Source organism: Acipenser ruthenus, chromosome 3 (genome assembly GCF_902713425.1).
Source record: "Acipenser ruthenus chromosome 3, fAciRut3.2 maternal haplotype, whole genome shotgun sequence".
NCBI lineage: Eukaryota > Metazoa > Chordata > Actinopteri > Acipenseriformes > Acipenseridae > Acipenser > Acipenser ruthenus.
The window spans coordinates 52,002,924-52,021,217 of record NC_081191.1 but is presented as its reverse complement, the minus strand read 5'-3'; the positions used below and the strand labels follow the sequence as shown (position 1 = coordinate 52,021,217).

Here is an 18,294-nt window from a genome sequence, read left to right as displayed (position 1 = left end):
TAAATTGAAACTAAATGATTTTAGGGCATTTTCTTTTTTTACTATTGCCTACTTGCTACATGATTAACACAAACCATTGATTGTTGTGCCGCATTAAGATGTTATGATACTACAGGTATGGCCAAAAGTTTTGCATCTCCCTATAGAATTAACTAATTTTGCTTCATAAAGTTGAATGAAACCTGCTGAATAATGTTATGTACAGTTGTAGTTTTCCATATACTTAATGAAAAACTGACAAACATCTCGTAAATTTGACATGAAGTACTATATTACTATTATGGCTTCCGAACCACTAGACACTGGCGATATCATTTTGTAGTTTCTTTGATTACACAATATTATTATTTTTTATTGTCTCAATCCTAAAATTCTAGGTGATGCAAAACCTTTGACCTTAGCTGTATACAGTGCCTTACATATACTGCACACACTTTACATAAATACATTTTGCAGTGTACGTTGATGTCTGATTTTTTTTCTTTGCAAAAAGCAGGTAGACAAATAACTTTGATTGAAATTAGAAATTATTTATTTATAATTTGTTTTATGAGGAGCATGGGTCGTAACATGGAAGAAAATAAAAATAGGATTCCTACTTACAATCCTGCAATTAATAATAATGACATTAATATTTGTGCCAAAAGCATTTACATGTTTTTATTTATTTTTTGTGCCAAAAAATGTGTTACCTGGTTCAGTGGCTACCTCTAATCAAGTTGAAAGTGTATTTCTCGCACACTCTTTGCACCCACACGGTTGAGGATGACAGCTTTCAGCGTGGGGTACTCCATCATTGCTGCCGGATCCAGGGTCCTCGCCACCACCTGCACTTCCCCTGTCAGCTGTGGCAGGAGGTAGCTAGCCCATTGCTCTCAGGCCCACCCGGCAGAGATCGCCATAGCCTCAAACACCTCCAGGTATGCTTCTGGCCGATCCTCTGCCGTCATTTTCATGGGCCGCTGTAGCCATGGGTCTGGCCCCGCAGTTCTTGCACTCCCCTACACCACCGCAGAAAGGGTGCAGGAGATCCATTAAGGTGGTGAATTGCTGGGGATCCATTCTGCTCCCTGGTTTTGCACTGCTTTGTGTGGGCAGTGCCAGTGAATCCCACTCAGACACCACGTGTGGAAGGGTGGTGGGCAATTCACTGACACAAAGGAGACAGGACTTTATTTGTAATGCTGCTCAGGCACACTTATTTATTTTACCCGCAGAGGGCGCTTTTGCCCAAGACCTGAATACTGGCAACAGTAAACAGGACCACGGGGTTACCAATACTGGTACACAGTCCAGTACACATACAAGTGCTCGAAAATAATAATGAAAACAAAAGGCGAAAGAAAAAGGGAAAATAAAACACAGTAATAAAACTACAAACAAAAGTGCTGCTTACGCAGTGCCCCCACTGCCGCTAAGCCTCTCAGAACAGGCCTTCGACCTACGCTCAGTTATACTATACACTGGGGTAGCCAGAGTTCCCCGTACAGCTAAACATGTCCCCTCGGGTACATAATTATTTCTTCTATTTTTCTTTAAATTATTTTAAGGCAAGCTGTCTCCCCCAGCCAGGCTTACCTGGTCCCACCTGTCCGTGTCATCGCCATGACTGACAGGCGGATCCTACGAGACTGCTGCCGTCTTCCTGCAGTACCACGCATGTGCCAGATAGTCAGTCAAGATCTCCCCTGTTACACAGGCCCACAAGCGAAGTGAGTCGGGTCTATCATACCAATTGGATTAGAAGTAGCCACAGAACATTTCTAAACACTTTATAGGAAAACATGCATAATATTTTTGCATTTTCTTTATAACAGGCAGTGAGGCAAAAGTTCTAGTTGGAATCCTAAACCTAAAGCTGGAACTCCTTCCACAGCTGAACCAGACACTCACCCAGGAAGTAGTCAATGCACAGGTAAGACATTGACGGCGTGTGTTCAGTATGATGCATCTAATAATTGGTAAATATTTGAAGCCAGTCAATTGTACTTTCATGTTTGGCAAGAGTGTCATATAATTTCATTTTCAATTAAGCATGCTTTAGTAAAGCTTTTTCATCATCCTCATATTTATTTTTAGAACATAAGAACATAAGAAAGTTTACAAATGAGAGGAGGCCATTTGGTCCATCTTGCTCTTCGGTTGTTTAGTAGCTTATTGATCCCAGAATCTCATCAAGCAGCTTCTTGAAGGATCCCAGGGTGTCAGCTTCAACAACTTTACTGGGGAGTTGGTTCCAGACCCTCACAATTCTCTGTGTAAAAAAGTGCCTCCTATTTTCTGTTCTGAATGCGATCCAAGTCATTATTTTATTACTATAACATCCCAAAAAGCTCTGCAAATGTTCGTCATATTGTTTGAGCACTGGATGCAGAAGCAGCTATCTTGTTTGTTTATGGCCGTGTTATCTCTGTGGTGCCGGGGCATTGTGTATTGCTCAGATTGCCCCCCCCCCCCATTTTTTCACTGGATATGGAGTGATTTCAACTGTTGAATTGCAAGCTTGAATAAAAGCAATAAAGAAAATCACAGAAAAAAAAAAACAATATGCCACATCTGTCAAGAGAGGAATCGGCATGTTGGAAGCTGGACTAGGGCAGCATACTGTGGCTTGCTGTCTTGGGTGCTCACAGCCAGCAATTTCAAACCTGGCGAGATGGTATAACCAGACATACTCTGTCAATGAAAGGCCACAAACTGGGAGAACAAGAGTCACAACACCTGCCCAAGATTGACGGATCATTTTGCAGCATCTTCGTGATGTCAATTGTTAATCAGCACAATATAAAGTCACTGCACCTGCTCTAAAACAGAGTTTGTCATTTTTCAATCACATCTAGTGAATTTTATCCAAATATAAGCAATAGATTTATTTTGATGCTCAAATTTAAGTGAGAAGTTTCTTTTGATGCTCAGTGTGTATATATATATATATATATATATATATATATATATATATATATATATATATATATATATATATATATATATATATAGATTTTAATGTTTAGCAAATAATACATAGAAAGTACAAAGTGCTCATGAAATGTTAGTATATATTTTGGTATTTGTGTAACACTATGTCTGAGTTTCTGTTTAGTTTCCTTTGCCTTTTTTTAATAAATGAGACAGGATCCACTTGAGGTTCTTCAACACAACTTTAAAAACGTCTCGTATACCCAGTTTAATAAAGCTTCGTCGTGCAAGGCCAAATTGGAACACTGACAGAAATATTTAAATTCACCCTCCCATATGTTAATGTTAAGTCATTTGAATTTGAAGGAGAATTTCTCTGCCTAAAAGAAAACTACATGTAAACCCAAACTACCCGAAAGGTACTACCAAAATAGCATAATAAAAAGGTGAGACTTATTTTTATTGTTGCATGTAAACCAAGCCATTGTGGAAACCTGTGTTATTCATCAATACTAGAAACTAACTGAAAGAGAATCTGATACAACTGATAGATGTTAGTCTGAGAGTTTTAAGAAGAACATAAGAACATAAGAAAGTTTACAAACGAGAGGAGGCCATTCAGCCCATCTTGCTCGTTTGGTTGTTAGTAGCTTATTGATCCCAGAATCTCATCAAGCAGCTTCTTGAAGGATCCCAGGGTGTCAGCTTCAACACCATTACTGGGGAGTTGGTTCCAGACCCTCACAATTCTCTGTGTAAAAAAGTGCCTCCTATTTTCTGTTCTGAATGCCCCTTTATCTAATCTCCATTTATGACCCCTGGTTCTTTTTTCTTTTTTCAAGTCAAAGAAGTCCCCCGGGTTGACATTGTCTATACCTTTTAGGATTTTGAATGTTTGAATCAGATCGCCGCGTAGTCTTCTTTGTTCAAGACTGAATAGATTCAATTCTTTTAGCCTGTCTGTATATGACATGCCTTTTAAAACCGGGATAATTCTGGTTGCTCTTCTTTGCACTCTTTCTAGAGCAGCAATATCCTTTTTGTAACGAGGTGACCAGAACTGAACATAATATTCTAGGTGAGGTCTTACTAATGCATTGTAAAGTTTTAACATTACTTCCCTTGATTTAAATTCAACACTTCTCACAATATATCCGAGCATCTTGTTGGCCTTTTTCTATAGCTTCCCCACATTGTCTAGATGAAGACATTTCTGAGTCAACATAAACTCCTAGGTCTTTTTCATAGTTCCCTTCTTCAATTTCAGTATCTTCCATATGATGTTTATAATGCACATTTTTTATTGCCTGCATGTAATACTTTACACTTTTCTCTATTAAATTTCATTTTGCCATGTGTCTGCCCAGTTCTGAATGCTGTCTAGATCATTTTGAATGACCTTTGCTGCTGCAACAGTGTTTGCCACTTATCCTATTTTTGTGTCGTCTGCAAATTTAACGAGTTTGCTTACTATACCAGAGTCTAAATCATTAATGTAGATTAGGAATAGCAGAGGACCTAATACTGATCCCTGTGGTACACCACTGGTTACCTCACTCCATTTCGAGGTTTCTCCTCTAATCAGTACTTTCTGTTTTCTACCTGTTAACCACTCCCTAATCCATGTGCATGCATTTCCTTGAATCCCTACTGCGTTCAGTTTGAGAATTAATCTTTTATGCGGGACTTTGTCAAAAGCTTTCTGGAAATCTAAATAGACCATGTCGTATGCTTTGCAGTTATCCATTTTCAATGTTGCATCCTCAAAAAAGTCAAGTAGGTTAGTTAGACATGATCTCCGTTTCCTAAAACCATGCTGGCTGTCTCCCAGGATATTGTTACCATATAGGTAATTTTCCATTTTGGCTCTTAATTATAGTTTCCATAAGTTTACATATAATAGAAGTCAGGCTTACTGGTCTGTAGTTACCTGGTTCGGTTTTGTCTCCCTTTTTGTGGATCAGTATTACGTTTGCTATTTTCCAGTCTGTCGGTACAACCCCTGTGTCAAGAGACTGTTGCATGATCTTGGTTAGCGGTTTGTAAATAACTTCTTTCATTTCTTTGAGTACTATTGGGAGGTTCTCATCTGGCTCAGGGGATTTGCCTCTGTTATGCTAAAGTTATTTAAAATTGGATAGGAATAGGTCGACATGTGGGGCATGTTGTCCGTGTCCTCCTTTGTAAAAACCTGTGAAAAGTAATCATTTAATATATTTGCTATTTTTTTTTCTTCATCTATGATTTTGCCATTTGTGTCTCTTACACAACCTCCTCTTTGAATGTTCTCTTGCTGTTATAATATTGGAAAAACATTTTGGAATTGGTTTTAGCCCCCTTAGCAATATTGATTTCTATCTCTCTCTTGGCCTTTCTAACTTCCTTTTTGACTTGTGTTTGCAGTTCCAAGTACTCTTTCTGTGTGCTTTGTTTTTGGTCCCTTTTAAATCGCTCTGTAAAGTGCCTTTTTTCGCTGAATATTTTTTTTAATTGATCTATTAAACCATTTTGGCCATTTTGTTTTAGGTTTAGATTTGTCTACTTTTGGGATGGAATTGTTTTGTGCCTCTAGTACTACATTTTAAAAAAAACCCACCCTTTTTCTGTGGATGTTTTCTCTATTTTACTCCAATATACTTCTATTAGTCTCTGTTTCATACCTTCGTAGTTTGCTTTTCTAAAATTGTAAACCTTAGCTTTAGTCATTACTTTTGGGGTTTTAAAAAATATTTCAAATGAGACCATGTTGTGGTCTGAGTTTGCCAATGGCTCTCTGACCTCTGTTTTAGTTATTTTGTCTTCATTATTTGAAAAGACTAAGTCAAGGCATGCCTCCCCTCTAGTCGGTGCCTTGACAAATTGCGTTAGGAAGCAGTCATTTGTCACTTCCACCATTTCAATTTCGTCCGTCGTGCTCCCCACCGGGTTCTCCCATTTTATACAGGGGAAGTTGAAATCCCCCATTAGTATGGCTTCTCCTTTTCTACACGCATTTCGAATGTCATTGTATAACAGATTAGTTTGCTCAGCGTCTGAATTTGGCAGTCTATAGCATGCTCCTATTATTATGCCCTTTGAATGTGTGTCCATTATTCTGACCCATATTGATTCTGCATTGTTTTCTTTGTCCTGATTTAACACCTGGGCTTCAAGGCTATTTCTTATGTGTAGCGCTACCCCTCCGTCTCTTCTGTCCTGCCTGTCTTTCCTATACAGTGTGTACCCACTAATATTATATTCATCTCCATCACTCTAAGACAACCAAGTTTCTGAAACACCTATCACATCGTAGTTACTTGTTAGTGCAGTAGCTTCAAGTTCTAACATTTTGTTTCTGAGACTTCTAGAATTAAGATAAATACATTTAATAGTGGCCCAGGGGCCTTGGTCTTTAAAATGTCATATAATAATAAAGATATACAATAAGAATATTGAAGACTGTTTTTATATCAAAGCTATAAGCTTGAAGTTTTTCACCATGCTACTGGTTTTCATGTGAATGCTTGTGTTTGGTACATATTCTAATAGATAAATCTGATTCTCTTTAACTGTCTAGCAAACTTTAGAGCGACAGAGAACTGCTGAGAAAGAGAGGCTGTTCCTTGTTTATGCTAAGCAGTGGTGGAGGGAGTTCCTACAGATCAGACCTTCACACATCACAAAACTGGTCAAGATTTTTGCTCAGGTTGGTATCCCTAGGAAATTGCTGCAGTTTGTTTCTTGATTGTGTGTCTTTTGATTTCCTAAAGAATAAAATCTCAGTGCAACAGCCCTCACTACTCATCTGAGGATCTAGTCATTTCAATGGCAGAAATGCATATTCTTGCAGAGTTGGGACTTTCGTATCACATGTACCATGCAGTTAACATATTCACCATGTAGAGTATGACAGAAGGAGGAACACTTATCGCATTATTTTTTGAATGAGGACCCTAAAAACGAACACCCTTTCATATTTTCCTATGTAGAATGTAGAGTAATATCTACATCTTTTGAGATTATAATATTGGTTTTATATATTAAAGGTGGGATGCAATGACAAAAAAGTCATTGTTGAGTGCAGCTAAACTCTTTTTACATGTGGGAAAAAAGGCAAATTTGTGGTTAGACCTTTTTCAGTAACCTTCGAGACCTCTACCCGGAAGAGTGCGTGAGCGTGATGTCGCACCAGGACATTCACTGGTGTAAACAAATGCAGTAGATGGAGAACAGTAGTGAAAGCGATGTTACCGGTTCAGATGTTTTAGCATCTTAAATCAAACAGATCAGAAATGTTGGTCTTGCGCTTCATTTATATTGGCTTCACAAGTGTAAAAAATAAATAAATAAATAAATAAAAATACGACTTTATGTTTGTACTTACTTCTCTCTCCATGGTTTGTTGTAGTCTGTTGATGGTAGAGTAGCACATGACAGTATTTTTGTGTGTGTGTCAGTTTTTCAATTAGAATTTGTTTCTTTGCAGTATTTTCACGCCTGTTTTTAGTGAAAAGCTTGTGCCAAGCATCTTTATTCAGACAGTGAATTTATTTTGAAGAATATCGCTTGATTGTTGCGCTTATGCATCCCTGCTGTACTGTGTTACTGGAATTTAGTTATTGATCAAACAAGAGGTTAAATTATCAATTGTATGTTTCGACTACGCCACCCTCAATAAAGGTGAGGGACCTCTAATTATCTAAGGTATAATATGTTTAATACTTATGGGATTTACTTGAGGTAACACCAGACTTTACAGAATAGTACAGTCAATTACACAGCATCACACACACACAACCCGGTAACCTTCACTGTCTATGTAGGCTATGCCTCTCTGCAAAGGTTCTTAATTACTTGGTCGAGACACAAAGAACAAAAAAGGTGCATTATCCCAGCTCAGGAACTCCGTACAAAATAGCCAGTCTCTCGTTTCTTCACTGTAGGCTTTTTAAGAGCCGAGCAATAGACACAGAGTGCGTCGGATCTCCGTGGCAACAGATCAGCCGCAGTTTAACATGCAAAACAATTACAGTAATACCTGTCAACTTATGAAAACATGAGAACCAGAGGTCTCCTTTTTCAGACTTACTGCAAAACTTTCTCCAAACAAATCAATATAATAATTCTTACATATACAGTAAATAATACTTTGTTCTTAACTTGTAGCCTATTTAGAATCTGATATAGCCTACATTAACATCATAAAGTAGCCCAAGACATTTTCACAGGTCGGATGGGGAAAATAATAATAAATAAATAAAGTTTATGTTAAGATTGGTGATCTAAATAATCTGAGGCAGAAGATCTTACTAGGGAGTGTCCTGATGAAATCGAGAGACTTCACATTATGCATATGAGAACGTGACATAACGTAATAATTTTATCACATTATTTATTAATAATGTACATGGGAGGTTGTTGGCTATGTAATCGCGTCACTTTATACATATTTTCATCAAACAGTAAGAGATAATTGTAATGAAATGATAGGATCATACCCTTACCCTCTGCACCTCTCTTTTCCTGGCAGCTGCTCGAGTTCTGATGATTTTCCTTTTTTTACTAGAAGATGATGCTTCTGTCCTGCAGGTACCATCCAGATAAATGGATGGTACTGCATCCTTATTTAATTTAACTTTTTTAACAGCACCCATCTTGAATGTCATTAAATTAATAAAGCTGTCTTCGGTAAAGTGAGTGGGCTTAGCTATTGGGCTTAGCATCCCAATCCCTGGTCCTCCTCAAATTCGGCAACAAAGCTTTCAGTTCTCGGTAGAATCAACAAATAGCTGCAACAAAGCCTTCAGTCCTCGGTATAAGATCCACAACAGCGCCCCTCCGCTCTGTCCTCTTTTCTGAATCTTTTAGCTACGCGGGTAGCAGGGCACAGTTTGTTTTGGATACTGTGGTTTTATGTGTACAGCAGACCTACACTGGTTTGTCTGATAACAGTCTTTGTAAGAGTCCCGTCTTGGTTCAGTTTTTAGGCAGTCCCGGAGTTGCAACTTTGCTTAGCAGAGTGACAGCACCTTTTTAGCATTTGATGTGGAGCGCAAAAATGTTTAGTTTTGCAGCTTGTTGTTGCAGTTGGGACTTGTTGACATCTATATTTTATGTCTTCCTTGCACCAAACCGCTTGTGTTTGCAGTTTTGCAGTCTCTTCACTGTCCTTTCAGCCTCACCCAGTCCAGATGCCCCCCTCCTAGCCCTGGTCATCTTCAGTTCAGTATTCCTGCCAGAACCAAGGGGCCTTTTTTCTTAAGACACAGCAGTTTGCTTTTTTCCTAAGAAAGGGAATATTTGTCCTGCGATTGCAGCAGGCCAGAGTGAAAATGCTGAGGCAACAGTGTAACACAAAGGTAACAGTAACAAGCATGAAAGCAGATATAAACCCAATGTGTGCTATTTTTCAATTTTTCTTCTTTCTATCCTTTTAGTGTGATATACACATACTGTTAGGGTTAAGGTATGTATACATACAGCTCTGGAAAAAATTAAGAGACCACTGCAAAATTATCAGTTTCTCTGGTTTTACTATTTATAGGTATGTGTTTGGGTAAAATGACCATTTTTGTTTTATTCTATAAACTACTGACAACATTTCTCCCAAATTCCAAATAAAAATATTGTCATTTAGAGCATTTATTTGCATAAAATGACAACTGGTCAAAATAACAAAAAAGATGCAGTGTTGTCAGACCTCGAATAATGCAAAGAAAATAAGTTCATATTCATTTTTAAACAACACAATACTAATGTTTTAACTTAGGAAGAGTTCAGAAATCAATATTTGGTGGAATAACCCTGATTTTCAAGCACAGCTTTCATGCGTCTTGGCATGCTCTCCACCAGTCTTTCACATTGATGTTGGGTGACTTTATGCCACTCCTGGCGCAAAAATTCAAGCAGCTCGGCTTTGTTTGATGGCTTGCGACCATCCATCTTCCTCTTGATCACATTCCAGAGGTTTTCAATGGGTTTCAGGTCTGGAGATTGGGCTGGCCATGACAGGGTCTTGATCTGGTGGTCCTCCATCCACACCTTGATTGACCTGGCTGTGTGGCATGGAGCATTGTCCTGCTGGAAAAACCAATCCTCAGAGTTGGGGAACATTGTCAGAGCAGAAGGAAGCAAGTTTTCTTCCAGGACAACCTTGTACTTGGCTTGATTCATGCATCCTTCACAAAGACAAATCTGCCCGATTCCAGCCTTGCTGAAGCACCCCCAGATGAGTCCAGTTTTCAGCTTTGCCCAACACCTGGTCGTCTAATGGTTAGACGGAGACCTGGAGAGGCCTACAAGCCACAGTGTCTCGCACCCACTGTGAAATGTGGTGGAGGATTGGTGATGATCTGGGGGTGCTTCAGCAAGGCTGGAATCGGGCAGCTTTGGCATGAATCAAGCCAAGTAAATGTAAATGCTTTATTAATGTACTGTACAGTGCTTTGTGATACTTTTTGTATGAAAAGCACTATATAAATGTAATAAATAAATAAGTATATACAGTGGAACTCCATTTATCCACGCGCTTGGGGGGACACGGATTCACGGATGTGTGAAATCTGCAGATAAATGAGGTGTCATTGCGTGTGACTAGAATGCTTGAATAAAATACAGAAACTAGTAATGTACACCAAATTAGCGTTTACTGGAGATGTATGCAATGTAATATATTACAAAGACAGAAGAATGTTTTTAAATTAATTTAATTTGACAGTGATACTCTGTGACAGAAATATAATAAGTGTTGATAGTTTTCTGGAATTTCAAACAAAAAATACAATTCTATTAATTTTGTTTAACTTTTAAAACTAAATAAACAAGCCTGCTGTGTAATTTAAACTTGTCTCACATTTCAACAAAATACATACCAACAGAAGTGTTCTTTTTTTCGTAACAGTTTTTTTAAACAATTCAGTGCTGAAAGTCGTTCTTTTGAACCTTGACAAAGTTCATCATAGTCTTTTGTTTCAGTGAGGCAAAATATGTTTGCTGGGCTGTGCATTGTTTTTTCAGATGCTGTTGAGAACTTTGGTTGACAAATAAACCTGAACGAAAAAAAAAATTTTTTTTAACTGTGTAAAGTGCCTTGAAATGTGCAGGTCTGCACATAAGGCTCTATTTATAAATCCAAGTTGTTGTTGTTTTGTTTGTTTCCCTGGTAAAATAGTTAATGTGTGAAATGTTTGTTGGCTTCAGGATGAGAATGGTGTGAATCGACCTGTCTGCTCCTACATCCGACCACTACGAGCAGGACGTCTGCTAGACACTCCACGACAAGCTGCCCGCTTTGTTAGCCTGTTAGGCTATGAGAAAGCGCCTGTTGTAGGAGGTGGGGGGAAGCAGGAGCAGTGGTGCACCCTACTAAGTTTCCTTTGTCAGAATAAGGTACAATTATTACCAGTTTCGTAAGGAGACAGATTTCAAGGTCTTTTATGTGATTATGTCAAAAGAAAGAAACTGTAATGTTTTAAACTAATAACCTGCCACTGAGTTTCATTTATTCACTTAGAAATACACCTAAATTGTTTTGTAACACAAGCAGGTTGATTTTGAGAGACAATCCTCCCACACCCTGTACACCAACTCATACCAACATATGTTTCTTTCAAACAAAGATTAATGAATATGCTACTAAACTTTTCCCAGGGTGACTGTGAGGATCACGCTAACCTCCTGTGCAGTCTCTTGCTTGGCTTTGGACTGAATGCCTATGTGTGTGTGGGGACCACAGCAAAATCTGTGCCTCATACCTGGGTAATGGCATGTGGGACAGATGGGACCATTACGTTCTGGAACAGCTTAACAGGGGACAGGTATCTTTTTTGAGATTTGTATTCATGCAGGCTTCTTAAAATAAATACAGAATTAGATGTATGTCTTTTAGGTTGAAATGTTCATCAAATGGTTGAACTGAGCATAGTAGGATCAAGTCATACAGCGGTTTTGATTTTATATGAACTTTGTTCACTTGATTGCTTTGCTAACACTTATAGTTACAATCTATATTCATGGATTGTAATTGTTGTTCCCTTTCAAGTACGAAATGTAACCATTACCTAATTGGTGTTTACCTCCTAAAGACCTGAAAAACTAATATTCTATATCAAAGCTGCTCGGACGAGCCTGTGAGGAAGTCATGGCCCGTCCCCAACGACATAAAGGGACTGTGCGCACAGATCTCATCTCCATTTTTCCTATCAAGTACTGACCTGACAGGAGAAGCCTATCGGATAAGTACTTGTTGCTTATGACTATATAATTTTCACTAATTTTTGTGTTTTACATAATTTATGCAATCATTTATTTATGCTGTAATAGTTTTTAAAAAAATTAATTACGCATATATTGTGAACTACAGCCTGTTGCGTACCACTGAGGCCTTGTACCCCACAGTCGCCCCTTCCCAGGGATCAAGCAACCTAAGTTGGCTGATTTTGTGCTCTCTCCCCAGGCTGCAATAGTTCTGGCTGGAGTTATTTTATTCTTGTTTTGGCTTCGGACAAAATTACGAGATGGTTTGTATAATGAATTGTTATTACTGTATTTTGTATGAAATAAATATTTTCTTTCTCATTGTATTTTTCTGTAATTTCAGAGACTAAGTGCAGGCTTGTCTGCAATGCGTACTGTGGCACACGTGTAGTGAGAGAAGCTGCTGGGTTCAACAACTCTACACAGGACCAAGAGGCTGCTTCGGTTGTGGTTAGTTGCAATCCCTCCCACAGCATCTTGATGCCGTTTTGGTGATAGCTCCTTAGCATCACCATTATGAGGGCTGTTAGTTCATTCTAACAAGCAGGCTTTCCTCAGTCTCGTGTGAGTACTGACTGAGTAGCTTTGCCAGTAACTTGCACAGGTGGGCATCCCTGTACAGTGCTACCCACGGTAACTGCAAACTGATTGACCTGTACCGTACCTATACCGAACCGGGACCGAGGTTACCGCACCGGTACTATACCGTACCGACCTGGTGCTAAAGTCACCGAACATGTACTGAACCGACCCATTACCATTCTGGTACTATCCCGGTTCTCACCCGCTACCGACCAATGCTTACCTCCCCGGTCCGGTACCAAGCCAGTCTTGTTCAGGCCTTGAACAGCCCTGTTGCTGACTTTAGGCAGACTGAGACAGCACCTGTACAGTGTTACTGTACATTGTATTGCTGCTTGCATAATGCCTGGGTTTTATCCCTGCAAGACATGCAAGACCAGTCTGCCTGTTGAGGACAAGCACGGCAGATGCTCTTCCTGCCTGGGGCCAGAGCATGCAAAGGAGGCACGGGTGAACCACAGCTTCTTTTTCCAGGTGCACGCTGAAGAAACATCTCTCCCGCAGCTATACAGAGTGCTCTGCGTCCCTCACTCCTGCACAGCTCTCTTCCCCATCATTCTCTGTTAGGGAGGTGGCTGCATCCTCCCCCCATGGTTCTGTGCCAAGGGAGAGTGGACAACGCATCCAGGAAAGTAGCCCATGCAGGAAGCCATCTTCACAGTCTTCCTCATCCTCCTCTGCCTCTCCTTCTCCTCCTCCAAAGAAGAGGAGTTGCTGTTCCAAGCGATCAGTTTACCACCAAGGAACGGTGCTCGTAGAGTTACTGCATGAACGTTCGGCACCGCCTGTCCCCTTGGGGTCCCTGGGGGCTACGAATGCAGATTGGCAGCAGGGTAACACACTGTCCATCGCCACCTCTGAGAAGGTGGGTGAACAGGCGCTGGCGTTCCTGTCCTGAGGATGTGGAGTCAGACAGAACATCCCCTGCAGTTAAGCTCTCCCTGTCGGCAGAGATTCTGGTTCAGTTCTGGTCACCTCGTTAAAAAAAGGATATTGCTGCTCTAGAAAGAGTGCAAAGAAGAGCAACCAGAATTATCCCGGGTTTAAAAGGCATGTCGTATGCAGACAGGCTAAAAGAATTGAATCTATTCAGTCTTGAACAAAGAAGACTACACGGCGATCTGATTCAAACATTCAAAATCCTAAAAGGTATAGACAGTGTCGAACCAGGGGACTTTTTTGACCTGAAAAAAGAAACAAGGACCAGGGGTCACAAATGGAGATTAGATAAAGGAAACAGAACAGAACAGAAAATAGGAGGCACTTTTTTACACAGAGAATTGTGAGGGTCTGGAACCAACTCCCCAGTAATGTTGTTGAAGCTGACACCCTGGGATCCTTCAAGAAGCTGCTTGATGAGATTCTGGGATCAATAAGCTACTAACAACCAAACGAGCAAAATGGGCTGAATGGCCTTCTCTCGTTTGTAAACTTTCTTATGTTCTTTTTATGTTCACTGATCGAGAGGGCCACTGCAGTCCTGCAAATGCCCTGGCCTACAGAAGCTGAGACAAAGCAGTCCATCTTTGATGATGAGCCTGCCACCTCTCCCTTGTCCTCCCCAGTGCACCCAGACTCTTTTTATTGAGATCCAGTCATCCTGGGGTCACCCAGCTACAGCTCCTGCTGTTTCCCAGTCTATGGACACCCGATAAAGGATCCAACAAAGTACCGGGTCTCGGAGGTGATCCTCAAGCGTGCCTATGCAGCCAGTGCCATTTACTATATTTGCTATTTTTTTATAATATTGGAAAAACATTTTGGAATTGTTTTTAGCCCCCTTAGCAATATTGATTTCTATCTCTCTCTTGGCCTTTCTGACTTCCTTTTTGACTTGTGCTTGCAGTTCCAAGTACTCTTTCTGTGTACTTTGTTTTTGAGCCTTTTAAACACTCTGTAAAGTGCCTTTTTTTGCTAAATATGTTTTTTAATTGATCTATTAAACCATTTTGGCCATTTTGTTTTAGATTTAGATTTGTCTTTGTTTGTAATTTCTTCTTACTGCTTCTAACTGTGATGTACTTGTCCACTCGTACTTCTCCCACGCTGTCGCCTCACATGCCCTCACCACAACAATGTTGCAGTCAATCAGGCCAGGCGACTGGTTCACCATGGTGGACCTCAAATACGCCTATTTCTAAATCCCCCATAAACCAATGTACAGGAAGTACCTGCGGTTCGCCTTTCAGGGAACAGTGTATGGTCTTGCCATTGGGCCTTTCTCTAGCTTCCCATACCTTTTCGAAGTGCACAGAATAATGGTCGACTGATATATGTTATATTATATATATACAGTGCCTATAGTAAGTATTCACCCCCCTTGGACGTTTTCACAGTTTGTTGTGTTACAACCTGAAATCTTGATGCATTTAAATGGGATTTTTTTCCCTTTGATTTACACAACCTACTCAACACTTTGAAGAGGCAAGAGAATTTTTATTATGAAACAACAGTTAATGAAAAATAAAAAAATTGAAATGTCTTGGTTAGATAAGTATTCACCCCCTGAGTCAATACTTGGTTTAACCACCTATGGCAGCAATTACAGCTGTGAGTCTCTTGGTGTAAGTCTCTACCAGGTTTGCACATCTGGATCGTGCAATATTCGCCCATTCTTCTAGACAAAATTGTTCAAGCTCTGTCAAGTTGGATGGGGATCGGATCGTTGGTGGACAGCAATCTTCAAGTCTTGCCACAGATTCTCAATTGGATTCAAGTCTCGGCTTTGACTGGACCACACTAGGACATTCACTTTCTTGTTTTTAAGCCACTCCAGTGTTGCTTTGGCTGTGTGCTTGCGGTCATTGTCCTGCTGAAAGGTGAATCTCCATCCCACTTAGGTTTTTTGCAGACTGAAGCAGGTTTTCCTCAAGGATTTGCTTGTATTTAGCTCCATCTATTTTGCCCTCCCTTACAAGCTTCTCAGTCCCTGCCGATGAAAAGCATCCCCATAGTATGATGCTGCCACCACCGTGCTTCAAAGTAGGGATGGTGTTACCTGGGTGATGTGCTGTGTTGGGTTTGCGCCATACATAACGCTTTGCATTTAGGCCAAATAGTTCAATTTTTTTTCATCGGACCACAGAATCTTTTGCCACATCTTTTCAGAGTCTCCAACATGCCTTTTTGCAAATTCCAAGTGGGAATCATGTGAACCACATTTAACTTATTGTGTGAATTCTGAAGGCAATTGGTTGCATCTGAGCTTATTTAGGAGTGTCATAGCAAAGGGGGTGAATACTTATCTAATGAAGACTTTTCAGGTTTTTATTTAATTGATTTGTTTTTTCACCCCCCCCCCCCCCCCCCCCCATTTTTTCACACACTGAAAGTGTTGAGTAGGTTGTGTAAATCAAAGGGAAAAAAATCCAATTTAAATGCATCAGGTTGTTTGTTTGAAAACATCCAAGAGGGGTGAATACTTACTATAGCCACTGTATATATTTATATACACCCCGGTGGGGGGCATTCAGCCCATCTTGCTCGTTTGGTTGTTAGTAGCTTATTGATCCCAGAATCTCATCAAGCAGCTTCTTGAAGGATCCCAGGGTGTCAGCTTCAACAACATTACTGGGGAGTTGGTTCCAGACCCTCACAATTCTCTGTGTAAAAAAAGTGCCTCCTATTTTCTGTTCTGAACGCCCCTATCTAATTTCCATTTGTGACCCCTGGTCCTTGTTTCTTTTTTCAGGTCAAAAAAGTCCCCTGGGTCGACTTTGTCTGTACCTTTTAGGATTTTGAATGCTTGAATCAGATCACAGCGTAGTCTTCTTTGTTCAAGACTGAATTGATTAAATTCTTTTAGCCTGTCTGCATACGACATGCCTTTTAAACCTGGGATAATTCTGGTTGCTCTTCTTTGCACTCTTTCTAGAGCAGCAATATCCTTTTTGTAACAAGGTGACCAGAACTGAACACAATATTCTAGGTGAGGTCTTACAAATGCATTGTAAAGTTTTAACATTACTTCCCTTGATTTAAATTCCACACTTCTCACAATATATCCAAGCATCTTGTTGGCCTTTTTTATAGCTTCCCCACATTGTCTAGATGAAGACATTTCTGAGTCAACATAAACTCCTAGGTCTTTTTCATAGTCAATTTCATTATCTCCCATATGATATTTATAATGCACATTTTTATTGCCTGCGTGCAGTACTTTACACTTTTCTCTATTAAATGTCATTTGCCATGTGTCTGCCCAGTTCTGAATGCTGTCTAGATCATTTTGAATGACCTTTGCTGCTTCAACAGTGTTTGCCACTCCTCCTATTTTTGTGTCGTCTGCAAATTTAACGAGTTTGCTTACTATACCAGAATTACTATACAAGGAATTACATCTTTAAATTAAATCTGGAGTTGCTTTAATCAGAAAGCATTGCAGCTTAAAGCCTTACAGCTGCGTGCATTTTTCTGATAACAAGCTGAAACTTGGAGCAGCTGATTCAAATCAAATTTGTCCAATAAGGTAAAATACTCAGCATCACATTAAAACCAATCTTTATTAATATCCATTTGTTTTAAAAAGCGGAGAACAATGCGTTTCGACACATCCGTGTCTTCATCAGGTTACGGACTATCAATGTTAGCAACACCACGATTCGTTGTGTTATATATTCTTTGTCAATTAGCAATTACATTACATGCAAGCCCACTAAATCAAGGAACATCTCTATAATTAAAGGTAAAGTTGTTGATAAAATGTTCTACATTAATGGTGAGGCAATACCAACAGTGTCTGAGAAGTCTGTTAAAAGTCTTGGGAGGTGGTACGACGGGGATCTAAAGGACACAGTTTGTGTGGGAGAAGTTAGACAACAAGCAGTGGAAGGGTTGAAGAGCATAGACAACAGCGCTTTACCAGGCAGAATAAAACTCTGGTGCTTTCAGTTTGGTCTTCTGCCGAGGCTGCTGTGGCCATTGACTGTGTACCAGGTTTCTTTGACAACACTAGAGAAGCTGGAAGCTTTAATCAGTTCATACATCAGGAAATGGTTGGGAGTAAAGGAATACTGCAACTACCAGTCTCTGCTCTAACCGAGGAGTTAAGTGGCCAAGGTCCGACTGGAAATGACATTAGTAGAGTCACACGGCAAATGCATAAGGAAGACAAGCGTAACATGACCAATAAGTTGCCACGAGTTCTGTCAAAACATTACACACAAAAGACAACGTTCTTCCTCCCAGGAGAGCCACCGCCAAGAAAAGGTGTTAAAACCAATCCTCGCCCAGGACAACTGGAAGCTGCTAGAGACTGGAAAATGCTGGCAGAGCATTTCATTCAACTAGCCGCTGAAGCGGAACAGCGAGGATGGAGAGTCCGGATTTACCCAGTGGAGGTGGGTTGTCGAGGTTTTGTGGCACATTCTACAACCCGGTTTCTCAGAGATGTCGGATTCAGTGGCCAAGAGTTGCGTTGCACAGTGAAGAACTTATCTGAAGCAGCAGAGAGGAGCAGCAACTGACTGTGGTTGAGACAGAACGATTATGGTTGGGGATCTCAAGCACACTAGAAAGAAAGAAAAGCTGATGTAAGTAAGCTGGGCTGAGTTGAGTGAGGTA

The 18,294-nt window shown here is 40.1% G+C and overlaps 1 protein-coding gene across 4 annotated transcripts in view; it reads left to right on the top strand.

Moving 5' to 3' along the window:
- Positions 1-18,294, top strand: part of cep76 (centrosomal protein 76) — a 105,934-nt gene that overhangs the window by 52,609 nt on the left and 35,031 nt on the right. For 3 of the 4 annotated variants that reach the window (XM_059013652.1, XM_034058899.3, XM_059013661.1), the window contains exons 6-9: positions 1,818-1,915; positions 6,473-6,601; positions 11,095-11,283; positions 11,545-11,711. In XM_059013652.1, coding sequence (XP_058869635.1) covers positions 1,818-1,915; positions 6,473-6,601; positions 11,095-11,283; positions 11,545-11,711 — 583 coding nt within the window. The remainder of the gene's footprint in view (positions 1-1,817; positions 1,916-6,472; positions 6,602-11,094; positions 11,284-11,544; positions 11,712-18,294) is intronic. The other variant, XM_034058901.3, reaches the window with a different exon arrangement.